Source organism: Echinops telfairi, unplaced genomic scaffold, assembly GCF_000313985.2.
Source record: "Echinops telfairi isolate 266 unplaced genomic scaffold, ASM31398v2 ScPeMD7_7473;HRSCAF=8511, whole genome shotgun sequence".
In the NCBI taxonomy this organism is placed as follows: Eukaryota; Metazoa; Chordata; class Mammalia; order Afrosoricida; family Tenrecidae; genus Echinops; species Echinops telfairi.
Window position 1 is genome coordinate 8588551 of NW_022111377.1, and position 23867 is coordinate 8612417.

Sequence of the window (23867 nt, forward strand, 5' to 3'; positions counted from 1 at the left end):
AGCAAAGCTAAACTAAGTTTACTTTAAGAAGACTTCAGGTGATACTTTTGGTTTAAAACATAAAATTATTTCAGAGATTCATCTAGCCTCCATTTTTCCAGAAATTTTAGTCATGAGAATTTGAAGTTCTGTTCTGTATTTCCCCTTTTATGTTCATTATTCTTCTAAGGACTCTTCCATCAAAATATTCAGTAATTTGCTTCTTCCTGGACAAGATAGTGCCATCCACACCACTCCTGGTAGTCCGAGGGTCAGAGGACTTTATATGGTGAATGGGCCACCACATTTTGCAGAAAGCAGTGTTTCAAAGGGAATCCAGGAAAGATTGTAAAGTCTATATCTTAAGTAAAGATAGGAACTTATTTGCCTGGGGCAATGAAGAAAGAGTAAATAGTATCAATGTCACTAACAAGGGCTGCCTTCAGCCTCCCAAAGACAGTGCCTTGACTTCTCCCGAAAAACAAAAAACCCACAAAAATACTGTCAGGGCAACTGCATAAAGCCTACAACTTTATGACACGAAACTGGAACATGTTTGAAGTCTTTCATCCAGAACAAAATGTAAAATTGATGTCCATCCTGGTTGGAAAATGAAGTTATTTGTGTTAGAAATGCTAGCAGTGAAGTTCACATCTTTGAAAACAATTTTAATACAATTGCAAATAAACTGCATTTGTAAAAATTTAATGATTTTGCATTGCTACCTGGACCACAGCCACAGAAGGTCCAGGAAGTAAGGGTGCACTTTTATTTGTTACCCCAACTTTGGTGGCCCTCATGCTGCTTTAGCCAACAAAAGGTCCATTAAGGCCGGCACGGTTACAGTACTGTGGCATGAAAAAGCTACTGTTGTTGTTGGTAATAGCTAAAACAGATGTTGACGAGAGAGGAGCTTCCTACTATGGGGTACCAAAACTCTACTATATTGCAACAAATGGAGAAAGTGCTGTTGTGCAGTTACTAAAAAATGGCCCCATTTATGATGTTGTTTGGAATTCTAGTTCTACTGTTTTGTGCTGTGTGTGTGGTTTTATGCTTGCCAGAGTAACAATTTTCAACCTGAAATGTCATTCTGTGCTTGACTTTAGAGCTGGCCCTCATATGGTTGCTGGATTTTGGAATCTGAGAGGACAAATAGAAGTGTGGGATGTTAAAAACTACGAACTTATTTCTAAATCTATGGCCTCTGGTTCTACATATTTTGCTTGGTGCACTAATGGAGAGCATGTGGTAACAGCCATGTGTGCTCCCAGTCAGTAGCTCTGTGTTACACAAATAACATATACAGTAGGTTTCTTGGCAGCCATTTTTAAGTGGATTATTTCCAGCAAAAGCAGCAACTTACCAAGCACTTCCAAGCGAAGTGCACCGTGAGGAACCTAAGTTGCAGCAGCTTAGAGACTCCCAGCTCTGAGATATAAGCCAGTCTAAGCTCCACGAGGAAGAACAGCCTCAGAATGTAAAAGCACAGTCCGGAAGTGACAAGCTGTTACCCAAAACCGCTCTTAGAAATCAGCAGAAGCATTGAGGCTAAGAAAGTTGCAAAACAGGAAGCATGAAGTGACAGGAGTCCAGATTTGGCACTTAATCCTGTTCAACAGAACACACCACGAAATACTGCCCCACAGTCAGTCAACTGGTGGAGACCCTGAGATAGACTTGGCGGGGATTAAAACCTAAAGAAGAAACTGAAAGCAATTGAACGACTGAAAGAAGCAACAGCAACTGGAAACACACACACACACACACACCCCAAGTTGGAAAAAATTCAAAAAGAGAAAGCTCTTCTCCAAGAGCTGGAAGATCTAGAATTAGGTATTAAAGGGTCCTGAGAAGGACCATGCATTTTCAGTAATGGAAAGCATGTGGAAATCAAGGGAAATAATAGTTTTTGATACATTTATGTGGGACACATAATTCTGGTTACAGGCCTTTTCAAATCTTTGCAGTTAAATGTGGTAGGATTGGTGGGGTGAGGCCCTAATCTTCAGATTCACACAGTTGTCATAGGTTACCACCAGGTGGCAGCATATCGTATATACCTGGCATAGCTTCCTAAAAAATTAGGGTTGAAAATGTAGGTGGGTGTTATATGTCCCACGGGTCCGAAAATGGTTTGGAAAACACCAGAACATTTCATTTTAATATACTGAGCAATATATATGTATTCTAGCTGTCCTGCTGAAGAAAGGACTTTGAGAAAAACTTTTTAGGAGTTAATAGAAAATGTTAGGTCCAAGTATGGTGTGCTGTCTTGATGTGCTTGTCATGTTAATTTAAAATTAACCTCGTTATTTTTTCGAATTATATGACTCTTACAGGTCAACTGGTTAAGATGCTGCTTTATACAGAGGTTACTCGTTACCTGGATTTCAAAGTAACTGAAGGGAGCTTTGTCTATAAGGGAGGAAAAATCTATAAGGTTCCTTCCACTGAAGCAGAAGCCTTGGCATCTAGTAAGTTTATTTTATTTTCTCAAAATAAGGTTTTATAATGGAAAGGAAGCTGAAGAGAGAAAGCTTAAATACGGGCTTGGCCATCCATGCATTCTTTCCTCCAGTCAGCAAATAATTGCTATGTGTTGGTTACTATGTTAGGTAGTGGGATGGATGTATTAGTGAATTGTGAATTAAATATGAAAAATCGACTTTTTTGAAGCCTATTATTTAAACGACTATCTAGAAATAAGTAGCTTGTTGTGGTTAGATCTGATACTGTAGATCTAGTAGTACTCTAAAAGTTCATATTAGCTCTTTCTTTAAACTTTACCATTGCTAAGTTCCATGCTAAATAGTTCACTTTTATTTTCATATTTAACTTTGGAAATCATTTTATGGGCAAGAAAACTTAGGCTTGAAATCACACAGGAACTGTCAGAAGTGGAATCGAAGCTGGCAGCATTTCTCCTGCAGAGCTGATGTCCAGCTTCCAATCATTTTGCTCAGCTAGCTCTCCTTGGGCCTCAGGATCTAACCCACCCAAATGAAAAGACCGCCATCTGCTGACACTCATCTCTGAGTTGGTGCTGGTATCATTCCTCAACGTTTGTTTTTGGGAATTCCAAGTCAGTGTGAAGTGATTTTGTCCCTTTCTCGCTCATTGAAATTCTTGTTAACTATTAGTTCTTGTATCTTCCTTCCCTTCAAGGTGCTTTGGTCACTGTGAGAGCAATTTGAGGCAGGTTAACTATACAAAGGAGAGAAGCTGTGTGCATAATAAGGGCTTTAAGAGCTTATAGAAGGGTTAGGCTTAGATTGGGAGGATAAGAAAAGTGCTTTTAAATTCTTTAGTAATTTTCACATCGGTGTTGAAAGCTCTCTTATTTGCAAGCCAAATTTAAATAATTTTAGCTGTTTTTCTAACTTCACTTATTTATTTTGTATGATTAGGAAAGTCAATATTGGACATAAAATATTTTGAAAGATGCTATTCAGAAAATAACTCCTAAGAATTGTGGACTTGGTTACATAAAAGAAACCGTAATAGCTAACACTATAGACATCTCAATTGGTTCAGCTTAAAATATTCTAATGGAAAAATTTTAAGTTGAGCAAACCTTCTATTCATTGGTTGCCAAAACTTGCATCCAGATAAGAGCTGCAGATAAGAGTTTTCAAGTTAATTTTAAAACAGTGGGATTAAGATCCTAAAGCATTTCTTGGAAATTTTTTATCTGAAGTTGAAACATGATTTTACCAGGATTAGTTCAAAGCAAAAGCAGACCACTCAAGAGCAAGGGTCTTGACAACAGTTTGGGGCGTGCTGAGGCATTTTGCTAGTTGACTCTCTAGAGGGCCAAGGAACAGTAACATCTTTTCATGAGTGTGCTCTGAGACAGCAACCCCAAATTAGAAGAAAAACACCCTGGAACACTATACCAGCGAGCCCTTTACCATGGCAGTGCTCTGACTCATTCCTCTGGTCAATCAAGGGCAATTCCTCAAGCGTTTCAAGGGAAAACCTATTACGCTATTATTGGGCTCTTTCTGATTTCTTTTTAAAAATTACTTATTTTTCTATTCTGATTTCTTTTATTTTTTTAATCTTAAAAAGTCTTTAAAGGGCACCCATTTCTCCATAGTTACGACTATAAAAAAGACTGCATAGTTAAACTCTGAAGATCCTCAGTTCTTTATAGACAGACCAAATGGCTGGTAGCATCACTTACAAACGTGACTTGACGATGGAGCTTATGTTAAGATATTGTTTTTATTTTTTATTTTTATCCTGTAATTCTAATTTTCCATGAACTTTTTGAAGTCCCCTTATACTCGAGTACATAATCCTGTTACAGAGATTTTCCCCAAAACCTTTTATCACATGTGAATATAATACACTGTAGTCTTTTTATATTCACTTCCATTGTATGTTAATTTGTGGATTAAAAAACATGTGTTGAAGTCTATATATTAGCTTACCCTTGTTTGTAGGTTTGGGGCTAGGAAAGCTTTAATAGAAAAAAAACCTTAACATTTTTTTTACTTTTGGAACTTAACGAAATGTGGAGAAGTATATTAGATGGTGATAAGTACTACAGAGAAAGAAAAAATAAAATGGATAGAAGTTTAGGGGAAGAGAGTTTTATTATGGTGATTAGGGAAGGCGTTCTTCCCTCGTGATGTAGGAAGCAATTTACTATTTGAGCCTTTCAATTACAGATATTTTGAGTGTATCTGTGAAAAGTTTGTATCAGCAGTGCTATCGAGTTCTGAAGCCTTACCAGCTAGAAACGGAGAGCAGTAGCGTGGTAAGCGCACAGCAACAAAACTCCAGATAGCAGGGAGCATGTCTTTACTGTGCCTTAGGTCTGTTCTATTTTGCTGTCAGGCTTAAAGATTAGGATGAGCAGAACAGAAGGAAATTGAAGAAAATAATAGATTATAATTTTGATTAATTAAAAGAAATAGTTATGCTATTCCAGAATAAACTGTTGGTGTCCACACCTGAGTTTTAAGTGTATTTGAATAATTTCTTTAGTTTGCTTTTGACAGTCTTACTTCTACCCCTGATCATTAACCTTCTGTCTTAAGATAGTGCTAATGTAGGTAGTAGCGGAAGACAGGCCAACAGGGTTAGGACTGACTGAAGTATAAAGTACTTGCCCTTTAAATCTGATGTAAATGTGGCATCACTTTGAACTGATTGCCCCGACCACTACTTAGTATTGGGTCAGATTGTAAACGTATTGGGTCAGATTGTAAACTCATACAGACCTGGACTCTGTTTTCACATTATGCCTTCACTGTAGCTATATTCAGCCCCACCCCACCCCCCCCCCACGCCCTTTTTTTTAAAGCTGTATTAGGAATCTTAATTTTTAAAATAATTACTTTAATAACATTTTGAAGTCTTGTGATTGTTTTAAATTTAGTTTTATTGGCTTCAACTATTAAATAGTCTTGAGGGAAAATAATATTAAAAATACCCAAACATTAAACTGTCAACAGATATAAAAGAACTGTTTGGAAATTTTCCTATTTTGAAAACCATAGTTGTTTTAAAGTAATTGTATAGTTTAGGAAAAGGAACAGAAAGAGGTGAAAACAAAACTATGTTTTTCCATTACCTATTTGGTTTTTACCCACTATATACTGTGTACATTTTTTAAAGTTTAGATTGGTAACCCGGACTAACGCAGATGGGCTGAATATATACGCAAAACAGGCATACGGCTAAAAAGAAATACTTAGTTGGGGCTTTTTTTTTTTTTAAATCGTTTTATTAGGGGCTCATACAACTCATCACAATCCATACATATACATCAATTGTGTAAAGCACATGTGTACATTCATTTTCCTCATCATTCTCAAAACATTTCCTCTCCACTTAAGCCCCCGGCATTAGGTCCTCATTCCCCGCTCCCCCTGCCTCATGAACCCTTGATAATTTATAAATTATTTTGTCATATCTTTCCCTGTCCGACGTCTCCCTTCACCCACTTTTCTGTTGTCCATCCCCCAGGGAGGAGGTCACATATAGTTCCTTATAATAGGTTCCCTCTTTCCAACCCACTCTCCCTCTACCCTCAGTTGGGACATTTACAAAACAAGTGTGAATACAAACTAATGGGAAGAGCTAAGGGTTTTTAAAGTACTAATTTTCTCCTTATCTGCTTTTTAATGTATTAAAAGCAATTAACCGATTTTTCTGGAACGTCATAAAGTAAATACTGTATATACTCATGTATAAACCGAGTTTTCAGCACATTTTGAATGCAGTTTTGTGGTAAAATTAGGTGCCTCGGCTGAAATTTGGGTCGGCTTATACTCGAATATATACGGTAGTTAGGAGTATAATCAGCATCTAAGGCTCTGTGTGCAGCTTGTTCTTGAACCTGCGTGGCTTTTCTCTTACATGTCGGCATGTTGCTTAGCTCGTAGAAAAGGACAGGAAAGGCTTTGGCTCTGGGCTGAGTACAGCTCCTATTTGTCACAAGGGCATCCAGGTGGATGCCTTCATCGATAACTTCTCAGTCGTTACTTACCTTGTACTTGGTAGAAGATGTGGTTGGACTTCTTACCTTTAACTAGGTATTGATAATTACTTGTAATTATAATTTTAAATGGAACACTTTATAACCGTTGTTGTAATTATCCCATCTAGTTTTTAACAAATGTGAAACTGGAAGCCATGTTATCCAAACTCCTATATCTTATGAATGAATAAGAACACAAGTTTAATATAACATAGCCTATTTTAAGATTTCCTTTTATAAATTCCTTTTAATCAGTATCTTATTGTGAAAATTCTTTCTTAGGCTTAATGGGACTATTTGAAAAACGTCGATTCAGAAAATTCCTGGTGTATGTTGCCAACTTCGATGAAAATGATGCTAGAACTTTTGAGGGCGTTGATCCTAAGAAGACTACAATGCGAGATGTGTATAAGAAATTTGACTTGGGCCAAGATGTTATAGATTTTACTGGTCATGCGCTGGCACTTTACAGAACTGATGAGTAAGTCTCGCTGTCCTTGAACTGCCCAACTCTCAAAGAAAAAAAATTAGCAGCAAACACCATGTTACCCTGTGAAAGGAGGTGGGTCTGGTGACCTTCCCGAAGATGAATGTCGGAACTGTTAAAGAGAAATATGTTGGGCAGTAGAATAAGATCCTTCCAGGGGGAAAAAATTGAGAACAAAGAATTAAAACTAAAATTCTAATACTCATTTACTTTTCTCCAGTTATTTAGACCTACCCTGCTGTGAAACCATTAGTAGGATTAAACTTTACAGTGAGTCCCTGGCCAGATACGGCAAAAGCCCATACCTTTACCCTCTTTATGGCCTTGGAGAGCTGCCGCAGGGGTTTGCGAGGTAAGGACCCCATATTTAAGTTGTTACTAATCCTGAAATTAATCTTCAACTCAAGTGTCTGAAGTATGATTGTGAATAATGAGATGAGAAATAGCTGTGAGTAATGAGGTGGTTTTTCTACTTCATGTTTTTTGTTTAAAATTATAGTTAGAGGATACATACTAAAACCCACTCCCTCAACAGTTTCCACATATACAGTTCAGTGATATCTAGCACACTCAAGGTTTGCAACCCTTCTATTTGTTCCAAGTGCCATCAACAGCAACATGAATGTGAGAGCCCTGGTGGTGCTGTGGGCAAGCACTGGGCTATAGTAGCCGCAAGGTCGACGGTTCAAACCCGCCAGCCGCTCTCTGAGGGAGATCTCACTCTAAATAGCCTCGGAAACCTGTGGGTTGTTGAGTCACATTCTGCTCAATAGTGATGGCGCCTTGTGAACTTAAACTTAATTCAGAAGCACAAAATTCTCCCTCCTTCCCTCTTCCTCCTCATCCCATTTAGCTACTAATCTTTGGTTTTTAATATATTTGCTTGTTTCAAATTTTATAGTATATCTTTTTGTGACTGATTTAATACAACATATTTTCAAGGTTCAACCATGTTGTGGCATGTATAAAGACTTCCTTTTGTTTTATGGCTGAGTAGAACTCCATTGTATATAAAAACCACATCTTGGTTATCCATTTTATTTATGAATGGACATTGCTATTTCCACCTGGTTGACTGTCGTGAAAGTACTTCGTTGAACCTTGGTGTTCAGGCTTATTCAGTTTTACCCTCCCTCCCCGCCCCTCTCCCTCCTGAGCCCTTGATAACTTAGACATTAATATTATTTTGTCATGTCTTACACTGTCATGTTGTACATGAGTGCCTAGCTTTCACAGCCTCAGTCATGGGCTGGTTTTCTACTGGTTGATGTTTTTCATTATGCCTCTACCAATGGCCCACGCATCTAGCAACTGGTGTCATTTTGAAGAATAATGTGATCTGACCCAAGCCATAGTGTCTTCAGTCGCCTCAAATGCATGTGAAAGTTGAAGATGATAAATTAGACCAGAAAATAATTGATGCATTCGAATTGTGGTGTTGGCAAAGACTGTAGCATAAAGTGTTGTGGCATTTTGTCAAATGCCTGTATCAATTGATGTGATGTGGACTGCTGGAAGAACAGACAAATCTGTCTAGGAGGGATACAACCAGTATGCTCCTTAGCATCAAGAATGGCAGGATTTCACTTGGCATACACTTTGGACATGTTCTCAGGAGGGAGAGACTACTCCTTGGAAAAGGACATCATATTTGTGGTTAGGTAGGTCACCCTAAAAGACCCTCAAGAAAAGGGGGCTCACGGATGGCAGTAATGATGAGGGTGGCAGATTGGGCACTGTTGTGCACTGAACTAACTCGGCTGTCACCAACACTGTGTACCTGCCATGGCACCAATACCGGACAGTGAGAGGCCTCTCACTTCCTTGTTCTTTACCAGTGCTGTGTTTATCCTGTCTCATCTTTCTAGAAAGTTAGTGATACATTTACTCCAGCTTTTTAAAGAATGAAGCTGGGATCCAGATTAGGATTGCATTGTTTATAGGTTACTTGTGTATATTGACATTTTTCACAATGTCTCTCTACCCATGAATGTGGTATATTATTCCATTTATGTAGGTCTTTAGATTTCAGTCGTGTTTATTTTCTTTGTACAAGCCTTTTGTCTCCCTGGTTAGATATATTCCTAAGTATCTTATCTTTTTTTCCCTTTTTGTAAATACTATTTTCTTGATTTCCTGTTTTAGAGCTTTCTTCATTAGTATGTTGATCTTGTACCCTACCAGGTTGCCAACCAAATCCTAACCCTTCAGTTAGTTTTACCAATTTGCTTGTTGGGTGGGTCTTTGGAGTTTCCTACATGTTGAAATCATGTCATTGGCAAATAGAGTTCTTCTTCAGTCTGGATGTCTTTAAGTTGTTCTTTTTGATGTCTAATAGCGCTGATTGAGACTTCTAGCACAATGTTGAATTTGAGTGGTGGTAATAGGCATCCTAATCTGGGCTTTTCAAAAGGGGTATCATTTCAGTTTCTCCTCATTGAGTGAGCTTGGCCTTTGGTTTTGCATATATGCCCGTTGAAGAATTTCCCTTCTATTCCCATTTTGTTGAGTGTTTTCATCAGGAATCATCATCTATGATGTTTCATCATGATGCATCTATGTTTCATCATAGATTTTCTCAAGTGCTTATAGCAATTGCTGTGATCATGTAGTTCTTCTTGTTTTATGTGGTGGATTACATTGTTTTTCAAAGGTGAGCCATCCTTGCATGCCTAGGGTGGACCTCATTTGATCGTGACATAATTTTTTTTAAGTGGATTCTATTGGCTAGAATTTTGTTGAGCGTTTTTGCATCCATATTTTTAAGGATATTGGTCTGTTATTTTCTATTATGAATATTTCTCTTCAAATATGTTTGATTACTTAGAAGGCCTTTCATTGGGTACATAAATAGTTGTCTTGTTCATTTGTTGTCCATTTGATCCTTATGTAGCATTGTTTTTTGATTTTGTCTTGAAGTCTGTTTTTATCTGAAATCAACATTGCCACATCCTTTGTTTCTAAGGTGCCTTTCTTGTAAGCATATCGTTTTTTTACTGATTCTGCTACTCGAGTGGTGCATTTAATTCATTTTTACTGTTAAGTATGAACTTACTGCTGTGTGTACGTGTGGTCGTGTTGGTTTCTTGTTCCTCTTAAGTTTCTGTACTTCTGTATTGAGTTCCTTTTTTGTGGGGTTTTCTTGTCTCCAACCCAACCCCTCCCCTCGCTTCTTTTGCTGCTGTTTTGCTGTGGGCTAGGCATGGGCTGCTAACTACAAGATGGTAATTCAAACCCACCAGCTACGTGAGGCTATTTTCTCCCAAAGATTTGGTTTTGGAGATCCTGAGTAGTAGTCTGTTCAGTTGTATTAAGGTTGTTATTAATTGGAATCAACTTGATGTCAGTGAGTTTTTTGTTTTTATTTTGAATAACTCATTAAGTTCTAAGGAAGACTAATCAGAATTAAAATAATTTTCTAGGCTAAGCGCTATTTATGGGGGTACCTACATGCTGAATAAGCCAATTGAAGAAATCATTGTGCAAAATGGAAAAGTGATTGGTGTAAAATCTGAAGGAGAGGTGAGTAGCTTTTACAATTTAAAAACATTGTTTTCACAAAGAAAATCATATGATCTGATAAGTACTTTGGCCGGTCCTGTGCCATCTTCACAATTCTTGCAGGATTTGAGTTCGTTGTTGCAGGCATGATACCCCTTCATCTTGCTGATTTTTCATGGACCCTTTTCTAGTTTACCAAGGATGCTAGCCTTTAATCAGCAGTTGGCTTATGATGACTGAGCTAGTCTCACCCTCAATTGTGAGAAACATTTGGGCTTGTGGCTCTGGCGCTCCAAGGCTGGTTCAGTACTCATAACCAGTGCCCCCATAGGAGGGCTTCGATTCTTTGGTCTTCCTTTTTTATTGTCCAGCTGTCACATGCATGCTTATGATTTGAAATGCCACGGTTTGTGCTGGCTGTGCCTTAGTCCTCACAGTGACAACTTTTATTTTTATCACTTTAAAAGTAGATTTGCCTGATGCAGTATGCCATTGATTACTGCTTTCATGGGCATTGATTGTTGGCCTAAGAATACAATCCTTGAGAACTTCCATTTCCCCTCCTCCATTTATCTTGATGATTAGAATTTTCACTTATGCTGGGTATCAGCTTTGTCTAGTTTGTCATCTGATAGGCAATTTTTAAATGATTTTTTAAAAGTCTTTGTAATAGTTTAGGTAAATGTTTATAGAGCAAATTAGTTTCAGTTCAACTTTTGCACATTTTGTTGAGAGCCTTAGTTGAAATTTTTCAGTGTAACAGCACTTTTCCCATTTCCTCCCAGGCTGTTTACCCTTTCCATTAATCCATTCCTGTTTCATGTTCCCAACTCCTCTTTTGTCAAATGATGCTTTTGCTATTGTTGGTTGTAATTAATAGGATCTTTTTTCTTAGCTTATATTTTATAATTAACCTCCCAACTTCTTTATAGCCTTTTCATCTATAAATGATTTAGAAACTGTAAAATATATCAGGTTTTATTGATAACGTTCATTGTAAGATTCTAGTAATGCCAATTTAATCTTTAGCTGTATGGGGAATGGTAGGTAGTCCTCGTTTACCCTTTGGGTCTAAAAGGACTCATCTGCCTTCTCCCTCCTTTTTTCAATGCCCTCTTTGCAGCAGTCTTATTGTACATCCTGGTGTGAAGGTCTGTCCAGTTAGATGACTACGCAGGACCACCACCTTCTTTTTGTCCATAGAACTGTTTTTCTTTCTCTCGTGTCAGACGGATAATGTGCCGACTTGTAACAAGGATTAAGGGAGGCACGTATCACACAAACGCGTGAAGACCCAATCGTCATACCAGTGCACCAGAAAAGGATCAGAATTGTTCTTTCATCGCCTTTGTTTGAGAAAGTGATCTAGATGTTGTCATCAGAAGACGCATAGTCTCATACTTCACCTGCTTAATGAGTTTCAGCATTATCAGAGTCTAGCGTGCTGGTGTCCATTCCTATGCGTCTTTTCGTTTGTGTACGAAGTGGGAAACATTTCCTCTATTTTCTTCTTTCAAAAATGCCGAATTGTTGGGTTAATTGACAGCTAACTACCAAAAAATGGTGCCTGTAGTCTTTTATAGGTTCTTAAAAGATAAATTATGCCCTTATAAGAGGATACGATGTTTGGGGTAGTGATTCATTCTACCCTTCTGTTACTAATTCCTAGGATTATGATCATTGAAATTCGATCCCCAGCCCGCATTCCCACCTGTGTTCTTTTGGGATGACATGTAGGAAAGAACGAAAGTCATGAAATACAAACCTTTACAGATAATTATGTTCATACATAGATTCCTGGTGGTATTTAAAGTGTGTTAAAAGACCACAAATGTACGTTCGGTAACTTTTGTTATTGTTAGGTCCACTTTAACAAGCATAACGGCGTTTAGGAGGTGGGGATACGCAAAACGCTGTCTCAAAGTCCTTTTAATTCCAGAGCTTCCTTGCACCTCATTCTTCACTGCACATAGATGCCGCTCTTCGAAAACTTAATGGACTTTGACAGGAGAGAGAAGGAGGTGCTACCACTATAAATTTTGTAGGTTATATATACCATTGATCTTGCAGCTAATATTTTCTTTGGGGGAAGCATAGCCTTAGGAAGATAGCAATTCCTTCTGATAGTTAGACCAGCTATTCAAACATTTGTAGATAAGGTACAATTAAATAGTATGACAATCCTTATGTACACAATTAACTTGAATCATCACAGTAATCCTTTGAGTTGGGTGAACCCCGATCTGCCCAGTTCTGAGATGTGTGTTTCTGGACACTGTGCAATGTAGTTGTTTGTTTTCCCAAATAAGGTTTAGAGTCTGTGTTCAGAGAGAACGTATAGGAATCACTAGAAAAACTATTTCTGCCTGATAAGTAAAGATCTGTGCTAATTAGCAAACTTAGGATTACAAATTTGCATTCCAGATTTATAGACCCTCACATTCCAAGTCATTTAATTATCCCTTTTCTAATTACTGTGTGAAATTGAAGTCTACCATGGGGTGAAGTTCTGGTGATATACTAGGATGTTTATTACATATTGATGGAAAATTAAATATGACATTTCTGCAAATGTTTGTGCTTCTAAGTAAAATTAAATCCTATGGGGGGGGGGGAAACTATTTCTGGCCTTCATCTGTAGTCTAGTCCAATAAATTCTACACTAACTTTTATATTTATTAGATTCAATGTACTGTTTAAAATTTTTGCAGACATTGAATATTATATCCAAGTTTTTAATGTTTTGTTACAGATTGCTCGCTGTAAGCAGCTCATCTGTGACCCTAGTTATGTAAAAGACCGGGTACAAAAGGTGGGCCAGGTGATCAGAGTTATATGTATCCTGAGTCATCCGATCAAGAACACCAATGATGCCAACTCATGCCAGATCATTATTCCACAGAACCAAGTCAACCGGAAGTCAGGTGAGTTTTGATGGCCACTAGGACTTTGGTAGAATAATTTGCTTGGTATTTCATCCCAATTTCCTAATTTTATATGTTGCATTTCAGTGAAGAGACATTAGTTCAACTGTAGAACTTAAGAGGGTAGGGATGAAGACAGCCAAGCCCGTACGCTCTCGTGACCTCACTGCATGGATGGCATGGCTGCTTTTTGTCATTATATGTCAACTGAATGTTTTTGAAATCTTTTTTTTTAATACTTTTATTGGGGCTCTTACACCTCTTATCACAATCCATATATTCATCCAGTGTGTCAAGCACATTTGTATCATTATTGAAATCATTCTTAATCTATTTGCTTTAACTGTGGTATGTAGATGGTCTTACTTAGTATCTAAAATTCAACTTAAAGGGAACGCAAATGTTATCTGCAGTATCTTTTTTTTTTTTAGCCCTATGAAGATAACCAATCACAGATATCACAAAAGCAAACAAGTGTGGGGTGTAGCTTCAGTCGTTCCCAGGCATGGTCTCTGGGTCTGGGAGACGGCATAACTCCAGAAAGGAGTCCGAAAGCTAGTTCTTGTATTGGGACTTTTAGTTGTGCTGAAGGAGTGGTGTTCAGACAAAGTAGCATCTCTGTAATTATATTAAGTGTATTATGTCAACTAAGGAATACTTTATATTAATCTCTAATCACGTGTTACTGTAATAAATGGAAAAATCAATCTTTAGCTATCCAGCACCATTTCTAATGCAGAGTACAAAGAGGGAAAAGTTAAATGTTTTAGCCAGGAATTGTACTACTACCTATGACGGCTGGGAAGAGACCAATAATGTATTGCCATTGAAATCTGAACAATTCCAATTGTTAAAAAATTGAGTATGTTATCTATGGCCCTGTTCACTGTCATGTAGAATACAAGCTTAGAAGACACTATCCGTTCCAGAAAGATCATAACTCACACCAGGGTGAATCGGGTGAAACCTAGGTGTACAAGTGTTTGTCTTAAGGTTCACAAAGTTGAGGAAATGAGATGACTTCATTTGTCTCTAGATATCTATGTCTGCATGATTTCTTCTGCGCACAATGTGGCAGCACAAGGGAAGTACATTGCCATAGTTAGTACCACTGTGGAAACCAAGGAGCCCGAGAAAGAAATCAGACCAGCTTTGGAGCTCCTGGAACCAATTGAACAGAAGTAAGTGACACATTCACATTTAAGTCAGTTCACATACTGATGGAACTCATTGGATCTGGGCCCCCTGGCTGGGTGAGCATGAGGAAAATGGCTGCTATTTTCCTATCTCTACCAGTCTTGTCCTATTAGATTTTGAAATTCACACAGAGCAATGGTTGAGGATGGGGCCTGCTAACCTCTTATTTGTCCTCTCCAGATTTGTTAGTATCAGCGACTTGCTTGTACCAAAAGATTTGGGAACCGAAAGCCAGGTGAGTGTGGAGTCAGAAATAAGTATCATAAGGCTTTACTGGGGAGACTTCCTTAAAGAGGCTTATGTCTTGTAATTTTTATTTCCAGATCTTTATTTCCCGTACTTATGATGCTACAACTCACTTTGAGACAACCTGTGATGACATTAAGAACATCTATATGAGGATGACAGGATCAGAGTTTGACTTTGAAGAAATGAAGCGCAAGAAAAATGACATCTATGGGGAAGACTAACAGCAGTACATGTTGCTATCTAACAGAACAGATTTACAATTTGGCAAACAATGCATATTGTATGAAATCAATATTGTAAGGCCTGCTTTTGTAATCAGAACTGAGATATTGAAGAGTACTATATCAGTAAATATTCCTCCCTTCATCTTTTTAATATCATGTATTAACTTTTTCATGGAGTGGCTATTGAGAATTGGCAGGTTACCATGTTCTGTTCCATTTAACCCAGGATGGGCTTCCCCGGCCCCCTAGTGAAGAAATCGTTTTAAAACAGCATTGTGATACTGATACAGAGATCTTGATACAGTATTTGGGTCTTTCCATCAGTGTAACCTCTGCAGTCATGTGCAGGGCTGGACCAGTACACAGAACAACCCATGGTGCCACCTGTCCTCTTGACATTAAGGAGATTCTAAATTCAATATTTCATATTTGGGAAAGCATCCCTCACGTTTTCCACATAACTTTACATTTTGTGTTAAGTATTATGACAATGCCCAAACAGCATAGCCACAAATTTGGTTTATGAGGGCACAGAATTCTAACCAAACAACTGATTTTGGGAGTCATTTGGGGGATGCCTCTGTGGCTAATGGCTCCATATGGTGTTTCAATCTACTAGATTAAAGTGGTAAGAAACCTAACATCAAGCAGGTGAACCGTAGAAGCATCTTTTATATCCCAGGTGTGGCTTCTTCAATGGACCAAGCTGCAATGCAGTATTGACCGAGCCTCTGCTTCCATGATGTCTCCCTCAACATGGCTCCACATGATTTCTGTACTGCAAAATAAAGCCAAACTCTGGAAACCAATACTGTGGCACTGTTCATTGGCCTTTCGGTGCCAGCGTTTAAGACGGCTACTGCTTACATCCTTCAATAGAGCTGAAACTTGCCAGAGATCTCAGAGTGAAAAGATAGACTCAGTAGCTGAGTATATATGCACGTTCTAGCTTAAATGGAGGATAAGAAGTCCATCACCTGGCTTCACTGAGTAGATCCCAAATTATATTCTTGACTGACCATAATTTGTTCCACACAAATCCAAGTACTGCCGTAGATAGTTTGCCTATAGCAAAATCATGAGTGCGTTATTTAATATTTCACACAACTGATGCTATAATTTTTGCTGGTCACTCTTTCCCCCCTTTGATAGTTATATATAGAGAAATATATGCTATTTCCCACACATATTAAGAACCTTTAAATTTTCCCAAACGGAATTATAACTCGGAGCCCTGGTGGTATAGTGGGTTATGCATTGGGCTGCTAGCCACATGGTCAGCAGTTTGAAACCACCAGCTGATCAGTGGGAGGAAAACGAGGCTTTTTACTCCTGCAAAGATTTAAGTCTCGTAAACTAGCAGGGGCAGCTCTGCCCAGGCTATGTAGGGTCCTGTTGAATCGGAATTTGGATGCAGACAGATCCAGAATTGGGAAAGTAATTTTGGTGGGTATTTAGATATCGAAGGGATTGTTTTAATCCCTGGACACCTGGGTTGAGAACTGTCCTGTATGCTTGGGTACTCAGCATCTCTGGCCTCTACCTACTAGATGCCAATAGCACCTCTAGTCAATGTCTCCAGATACTTCGAGGGAAAGTTACTCACATAGGATCCACTACCTTAATTGTACAGTTAAATTACCTAAAATTCCAGGAAATGCTTCCTTGCACCTCATATTACTTCATATTGTGAACCATTAATGTAGGCAAAGGCATAAGCGGAGTTAGTAACAAGTGAATGGAATAAACTAAAACATTCACATTTTATCCACTGAGTTGACTAAGGCATAATTTCTGGAGAGCTGATTCATAGCCTAAGGGTGGCATTAATGTGGTTTAAGTATTGAAACTAAAAAAGGTGGTATGTAAAACCAAGAAGATGGGACTTACAGGTGCCTGAAGGCCTTGTATATAAACTGTCACTTCTCGAACTGAAATCCCATATGATCTAGCAACATCACTGTTAGGCATGTCCCCTAAAGAAATACAGGGACAACAAGTAGATGCATGCTCTCCTGTGTTCATAGTACAGTTCACAAAAGCAAGAAACTGGAAACAGCCTAAATGTGTTAGAATGGATAAGCTATGGTACAGTCACCCAGTGGAATACTAGGCATCCCTAAAACAGAAAGCACGAAGGACCTGGAAACCATTATGCTGAGTGGAGTCAGTCACAAAAGGACATTAATGTACTATCAGGCAAAACATTCTTAGGGACCAATACTGAACAAAAGGGGAGGAAAGGCTACCTACAGGCACTGAACTTCCCTTATTTGCACTTCACAAGACTCACCTTGGAGGTGGCCACCTCATTTTCTGGGCTCCAGGGGAGAAAGGGAGAAGACCACCCACTTGATGCTATACAACAGGAAGGCCAGGCTGTGACATCAATGGGCCCTCCACAGGACTGGAAGGAGAACCTTGCTGGAAAATAACCAAGTTAAGACCAGGGGACAGGAGCATTTATTTACATTTTGGAGAAGACACTGGTAATTTCTGTTGGTGAGTATGGTGGGTGAATGGGGAGAAGCAATCTCATTGAGAAGGGATGTTAAATGATTCTAAGAAACCTAGGGGGACAATGGACCAGATAGTATGTTCCTGGGTAGACACTTCAGATATGTTTCTACCCAACCCTCAGTGAACCACGCCAAGGACTAAGCATGGGATGATACGGGTCAGACCTTGGCAGGCAGCAAGCAGCATAGCATAGCCCAGGATAACCCAGGGACTATACCAGGACAGCATAGAGGCTCTACTGAATGAACTAAGCCCCACTTCAAAGATGCCTACATCCTTGGTCTGGGGAACTGATCGGGGAGGAAGCAGAGAATGGGCACCTCAGGACTGCAGGTGGTGGTCGTTACACCTTGGGAGGAATCGCTGGCTTGGTGGATGTCCAATGGAAAGAGCCCCATGTATTTAGTTCGGGTCATGGTGGAACTATACTCCCGACTCCTGCATATCAATAGAGCCTGGAGCTCTGTCATTGGAAAAATTGTTGGTGTTATTAGTGTAATTGTCTTATACTCCAGGGGATGATTGATAATGGTTTAGTTTTCGTTTCTGTGGGTTTGTGTTTTCCTGCCTTTTGTGTGATCTTGTTTTTATTACCTTTTTTCGTTTGCTGGTTGGTTTGTTGCTGTTGTTGGTATAGTTGGTCTTAAAGGGTTTTGATTTTGTCGTAATACGACTGTCAAATCAAACCAGAGTCAAGCATAACCTGTGGACAACCAAGTGGATTCTGAGCTCCCACTTAACTCGAGCCCCAATCCAAGAACAATTCTGGTAATGACCCTGCTCGAGACTCACCTTCAAGAAATGATCACTGAAGGTAGGGTGCTACAGAAAAGTGAAGAAAGCAGATGGTTATCAATTGGAATAGTGTCTGGGGTCTTAAGGGCTTGTATTCAAACAAGCAGCCACGTAAGTGAGGAGTCCACTAAATCCACATGGAAGAAGTACCTCAGTTTGTGTGATCCACAGATGACAACAAAAGCCAAATATGGGAAAAGTATCAGAGCTGAAATTGTGAACACCTAATTTGTAGAAGGCTATGGAGGACATTGGCAAGAATCTGGTCATATTATGCCTCTGGCAGGTCTCTAGCCACAAAGGACTCAAACAGCTTTACTATCAGACAGATCACTGTAAACTGGATTATTATGGACTGAACTTGATACTTGATCAGTTGACCTCCCTCTTGACCCAACCTGAATTGTTCTAGACTCAAGTATTTCTTGTCTGTTCCATGACAAAAATTTATTCCCTGGCTTTTAAAACATTGATGGTGTTTTTTTTCCTTTACTCATTATTTGTATTTTTACATTGCTATTATTACCACTGTTTTGTTTTTATTGTTTCTGTTGGGTTTCCCAGTTTGTGAAGCACAAAAGGAATAGAAGCATACAGTTAATAACTGATGCAAGGGTTTAAAGGGGAGGGGGGGGAGTTAGGGAGGGAAAAGGGATTAGGGTAACAAACCATGCAGGAGGGGAGGGAGCACTAGAACTGAGTGAGACCATACAACTCATTTTAAAAGCAATTTAACCATAGGTAGCAGATGGACATTGGGCCTCAACTCAAGTACCCCCTCAATGCAAGAACACTTTGTTTAATTAAACTGGCATTCCATGATGCTCACCTTCCTGACACGATCGCTGAAGACAAATTGGTGCAGAAGCAAATGTGGTGAAGAAAACTGATGGTGCCCGGATATCAAAAGATAGCGCATCTGGGGTCTTAAAGGTTTGAAGATACACAAGCAGCTATCTATCTGAGAAGCAACAAAGCCCACGTGGAAGAAGCACACCAGCCTGTGTGATCGCGAGGTGTTGATGGGATCAGCAATCAGGCATCAAAAACCCAGAACAAAAATTTTTATCAATGAGAATGAGGGGAAGTACGGAGTAGAGACCCAAAGCCCATGTGTAGGCAACTGGACATCCCCCTACAGAAGGGTCTTTGGGAGGAGACAACCCAGTCACGGTGCAGTGTAGCAACGATTAAACACAACTTTCCTCTAGTTCTTTAATGCTTCCTCCCCACCATCATTGATCCCAATTCTACTTTACAAATCTGGCTAGACCAGAGGATGTACACTGGTACAGATAAGAACTGGGAACACAGGGACTCCAGGACAGATGAACCCTAGGACCAATAATGAGAGTATTGATACCAGGAGGGTAAGGGTAAGGTGGGGTAGAAAGGGAACCAATCACAAGGATCTATATATAGCCCCCTCCTGGGGGATGGACAACAGAAAAGTGGGTAAAAGAAGACATCAGACAGTATAAGACATGGAAAAGTATAAATTATCAAGGGTTCATGAGGGTGGGAGAGGGAAGGGGCTAAAATGAGCCTGATACCAAAGGCTCAAGTAGAAAATGTTTTGAGAAAGATGACAACAAATGGCCTTGACACGATGTATGTATGGATTGTGAAAAGCTGTATGACCCCCAATAAATTGGTTTATAATAAAAATAAAAGCAGTTTAGCCATGGAAGTATATAATATGTGAATACTTTATCAAGAAAAAAATGAAGAAGCAAAGAAAAGAAACCAAATGTGACCAGTGATTACGACAGGTGAAGGAAAACGTTGCATGGGGGCATTGTGTTTATGTTAATGGTGGTAGCGTAATTTGGAAAAGGATATCAATAGTGGCTGTACAGCACAAAGAGTATAATCAATGAGTGATTTACACAAGTAGAAGTTGTAGAATTGGAGAATGTTCTGTTGTGTATATTTTTCCCACAATTAGAAAAAAGTAATTACATGAATAACAATGACTATAAGAAGAAAATTCTACAGAATTGAATATGATGACAATTGTACAACTCTGAGGTAACTGAATTATTTGTGTGAAATGATGTGGATTAAGTGCTAATAAACTGTTAAAAACAAAACTGTCAGTTCTGAGAAAACAACACATACTAAAATTAGCATATTTGTCTAGGGGAGGAACTATACCAAGCAGACTGAATAAAAGATGTTTCTATATTTGAGTTGTGCTGGAGAAGAATAAAATATGGTAGACTGCTAGAAGGACAAACCAATCTACCTTGGGAGAAGTGTGGCCAGAGTGCTCCTTAAAGGCAAGATGGTATGACTTCTCTTACACACTTTGGCCATCCTTTGTCAGGAGAGACCAGTCCCTGGAGAAAGACATCATGTTTAGAAACATAAAGGGGCAGTGAAGGAGAGGAAGACCCTCCATGAGATGGATTGATACTGTGGCAGCAACAATGGGCTCAGGCAGAGGAACACCCCAGGACGGCGCAGGGCCAGGCAGCATTTTGTTCTGTTGTGCACAGGGGTGCGAGGGGTCAGAGCCAACTTTGGCACCTAGTAACACAAAGGAGCTTCATTCACAATGTTGGTGGGAAATGCATATCCTTTAATTCTACATTTCAAGGACTTTTTGAGGCGCTGCTTAAAGCCAAGTGAGAAATTTTAAGTGCACACTTGCTGCTCAGTGTACTTTAACTTTGGGAAGGCAGGTACACACGACAAAGCAGCGAGCTGGTCTGGTACAGAGACAAAACAGTAGGGCCAAATGCTGTAGATGGAAGGGATCCTTCGGAAGATAGTTTTCCATGCTAAATAATCTAAAAATTGATAACATTCTGTATAAAGTTAATTTTGCTGTAAAGTCACTGTGAAAACTATTGAGTGAAAAAAAAATTTAAGTTGTCTTTATTAAAAAAGGAAACAAATTAGTTACAAAAACTCTGCTCCAAATATATGTATCTTACAAACTCATTTCTTGGTTTTTTAAAGAGTACTGTAGAAATTATTTCTAATATAAATAATACAATTATTTCTTCTACAAGGTTGATTTTGTAGTGCACAATGTACAAAAACCAAGTAAGTGAAAAATGACAGTTTATAAATCTGTACCATTTTGGGTAAAAAGCTTAACTGTAGTGTTGCCTGAATATTGGTAACTGAATTCATTTATGATGACAGTTTTGCAAGAGCAATAAAACCTTTAAAAGAAACCATTACATGCATTACATATATCTGGCTGACATTACATTACCATGCCAAAAAAAAAGTGCTAATTCTTAAAAAAAGACTTATTTTTGCTTCAATTGAGTAAACATGTTACTATGTTTATTTTAATATTAATCTCAATTGATAGCTTTGAAGGCATTAAGAATGGAAATAACTTAAAATATTTGGATATAACACAGCAACCCAAAGACAACTACTATGGCATTGTGAAGCCACAATTTTTAAACTGAAATGGATAATTTCATTAGAGTATAAAACATTGAGTTGTTACAAATATGAGATGGTGGTTCATTTGTACTCCAGAGTTTTCCACAGAAAAGTGAAAATACTAATCCTTTGCCGTCATCTATGCCTGGGCAAGCTGCAGCTGAATCACCTGGATAAACACAAAATTAACAATTCTGTCTTTAAAACTACTAAGAAATATCGCAAAGGGAAGACAACATTAAGGATACATTATCTTTTCTCCTGAAAGCACAACTAAGCATCCATAAAGCAAATTGGGTGATGCAAGGTAATTCAGTTATTAATTATACTCCAGAAACTTTCATTTAAGCCAAACTAATAGCAGTTCTCACCCAAATAACCATTTTAAACTTATAGCATGATGTATATACAGTTCAGAGTTTTACAGACACATCATCTGCTGTAAGCAATTCCATTCAAATAGGAGAGAGATTAAAAAAATTTTCTTACCAATAGCTACTCCTAAATGGAGCTGCTACTTTTGGTATATTTTCAATAAAGGTATTTACATCTGTAACCAGGATTCCAATATTTTCAAACAGCTCTCTGGAAACAGCAGGTTTGTCTGCAAAAAGGAAAAAAAGCCATTTTGTGTGTGTGTGTGTGTGAGAGAGAGAGAGAGACAAGGAGCACTAGTACATATTTTTTAAAAGCAGAGGAACGTCATATAAAAAATGAATCTGGAGGCTCTAATAATTCAGGTAAAAAGACAAGTTTCTGGTTCAAGGTTAGGAAAAATATTTGAACCTTTACAAGCAGCTGCCTCCATGGGGCTGTGGTTGTGGCGTAGGTGGTGGTGATATACTGAAAATCACCAATCGCTACAGTCATTCTTTGAGGAGAATGGGACACTGGATAAAACTCAAATAAAACATAAGAGTATAAAGTAGATCAATACGAGCAGGAGCTGATGAAACTCAGGGGAAAGAACTGTATTAGGAGACTGTTAAACTTCACATAGTAAAATTCACAAGCAGCATTCCATCAACCCTGCACCTTAGGTGGATTTCCCAGCCCTGGGTTAAAAGTTCATTTTTGGTTGCCAGTGGGTAGACAGACTTACTTTATGGCATTCATAAGGGCACTTGAAAGAGCATTTCTAGAGCAGACCTATTTTGGTAAGAGCTGAATAAAGAAATCAGGCAGAACTCAGGTACGACTTTACCTGTCAGGAACACAGCCAGCCTCACATCAGTGCGCTGAACTTGCAGGTTTAACAGGCACTTCACATGCTCTGCTGTCGTTGGCAGCATAGCGTCACAATGGTGGTAAGGAAGCAATTCAACAATACTTGCACTCTGGCAGGATTTCACAATGGAGTTCTTTTTATGTGCCACAGGATCCGCTCTGAAAAACACAGAAATGTTAAGTTTAGGTTCCCATATACGTTTCTAATCATTTAGTGTGGATTAAATCGTAATTTTCAGTTTATTTCCCTGCTAAACTTCCCGGTATGCTTTCTTAACCACCTGTGTAAAAACATTCACTTCCGCAGTTCTCCTCTTGTCCCTTTTGTTCTTTTCCCTGAGACACATGGCGTCCTGCAAGCCTGGCAGTGACGGTCCTGTAGATGCTGTAAACAGCACCAGCCAACAAAAAACTACTGAACACTCAAACATGCCTTGTGAGAGAAAAGTCTGATACACACACTTTAAGGGAGTTGTTTGTTACAAAACTGCCGAAAACCATCAAAACCATACTTACTCTTTTTGTACAGATTTTAAATTACGGTCTTACTCCAATAGACCACATTGGCACCTTACTGTTGCTTGCCAAGTTTTTCATAAATTCTAGTAACATCTTTCTGCACCCTCTACTACAATAAGGCAATCGTTCCCAGCAGTCACTTCAAAACATCCACTCAATATGCATTATATATTTTCACAGATCACCATCATGTTCATTAGAATCATGATACCAGATCTTAATTTTTCACCTCCTTAAAATTTTTGCTACCTCAGATGGACATTGGGCTTCCACTCAAGTACTCCCTCAATGCAAGAATACTTTGTTCTATTAAACTGGCATTCCATGATGCTCACCTT

General features: G+C 38.8%; 2 protein-coding genes, 1 non-coding gene and 1 pseudogene across 4 annotated transcripts in view; 2 read left to right on the forward strand and 2 right to left on the reverse strand.

Moving 5' to 3' along the window:
• LOC101650685 (rab GDP dissociation inhibitor beta) overlaps positions 1 to 15866 on the forward strand; it is a 134139-nt gene extending 118273 nt beyond the window's left edge. For both annotated transcript variants that reach the window (XM_004712619.3, XM_045285609.1), the window contains exons 7-14: positions 2322 to 2456; positions 6758 to 6956; positions 7183 to 7314; positions 10385 to 10484; positions 13216 to 13387; positions 14424 to 14568; positions 14765 to 14819; positions 14908 to 15866. In XM_004712619.3, coding sequence (XP_004712676.2) covers positions 2322 to 2456; positions 6758 to 6956; positions 7183 to 7314; positions 10385 to 10484; positions 13216 to 13387; positions 14424 to 14568; positions 14765 to 14819; positions 14908 to 15054 — 1085 coding nt within the window. In that variant the 3' untranslated portion in view covers positions 15055 to 15866. The remainder of the gene's footprint in view (positions 1 to 2321; positions 2457 to 6757; positions 6957 to 7182; positions 7315 to 10384; positions 10485 to 13215; positions 13388 to 14423; positions 14569 to 14764; positions 14820 to 14907) is intronic.
• LOC105979533 lies at positions 150 to 2034 on the forward strand (annotated as a pseudogene).
• Positions 11687 to 11789, reverse strand: LOC115874012. The gene has a single exon (XR_004048754.1). It is a non-coding gene; the product is annotated as a small nucleolar RNA U13 (small nucleolar RNA).
• Positions 15867 to 22268: 6402 nt separating the features above from the next.
• The window catches only part of TASOR2 (transcription activation suppressor family member 2), an 84250-nt gene continuing 82651 nt past the window's right edge, over positions 22269 to 23867 (reverse strand). Inside the window, exons 22-23 of the mRNA XM_045285588.1 lie at positions 22988 to 23169; positions 22269 to 22387 (exon numbers count right to left, since the gene is read on the reverse strand). Of these exons, the coding sequence (XP_045141523.1) occupies positions 22269 to 22387; positions 22988 to 23169 (301 nt within the window). The remainder of the gene's footprint in view (positions 22388 to 22987; positions 23170 to 23867) is intronic.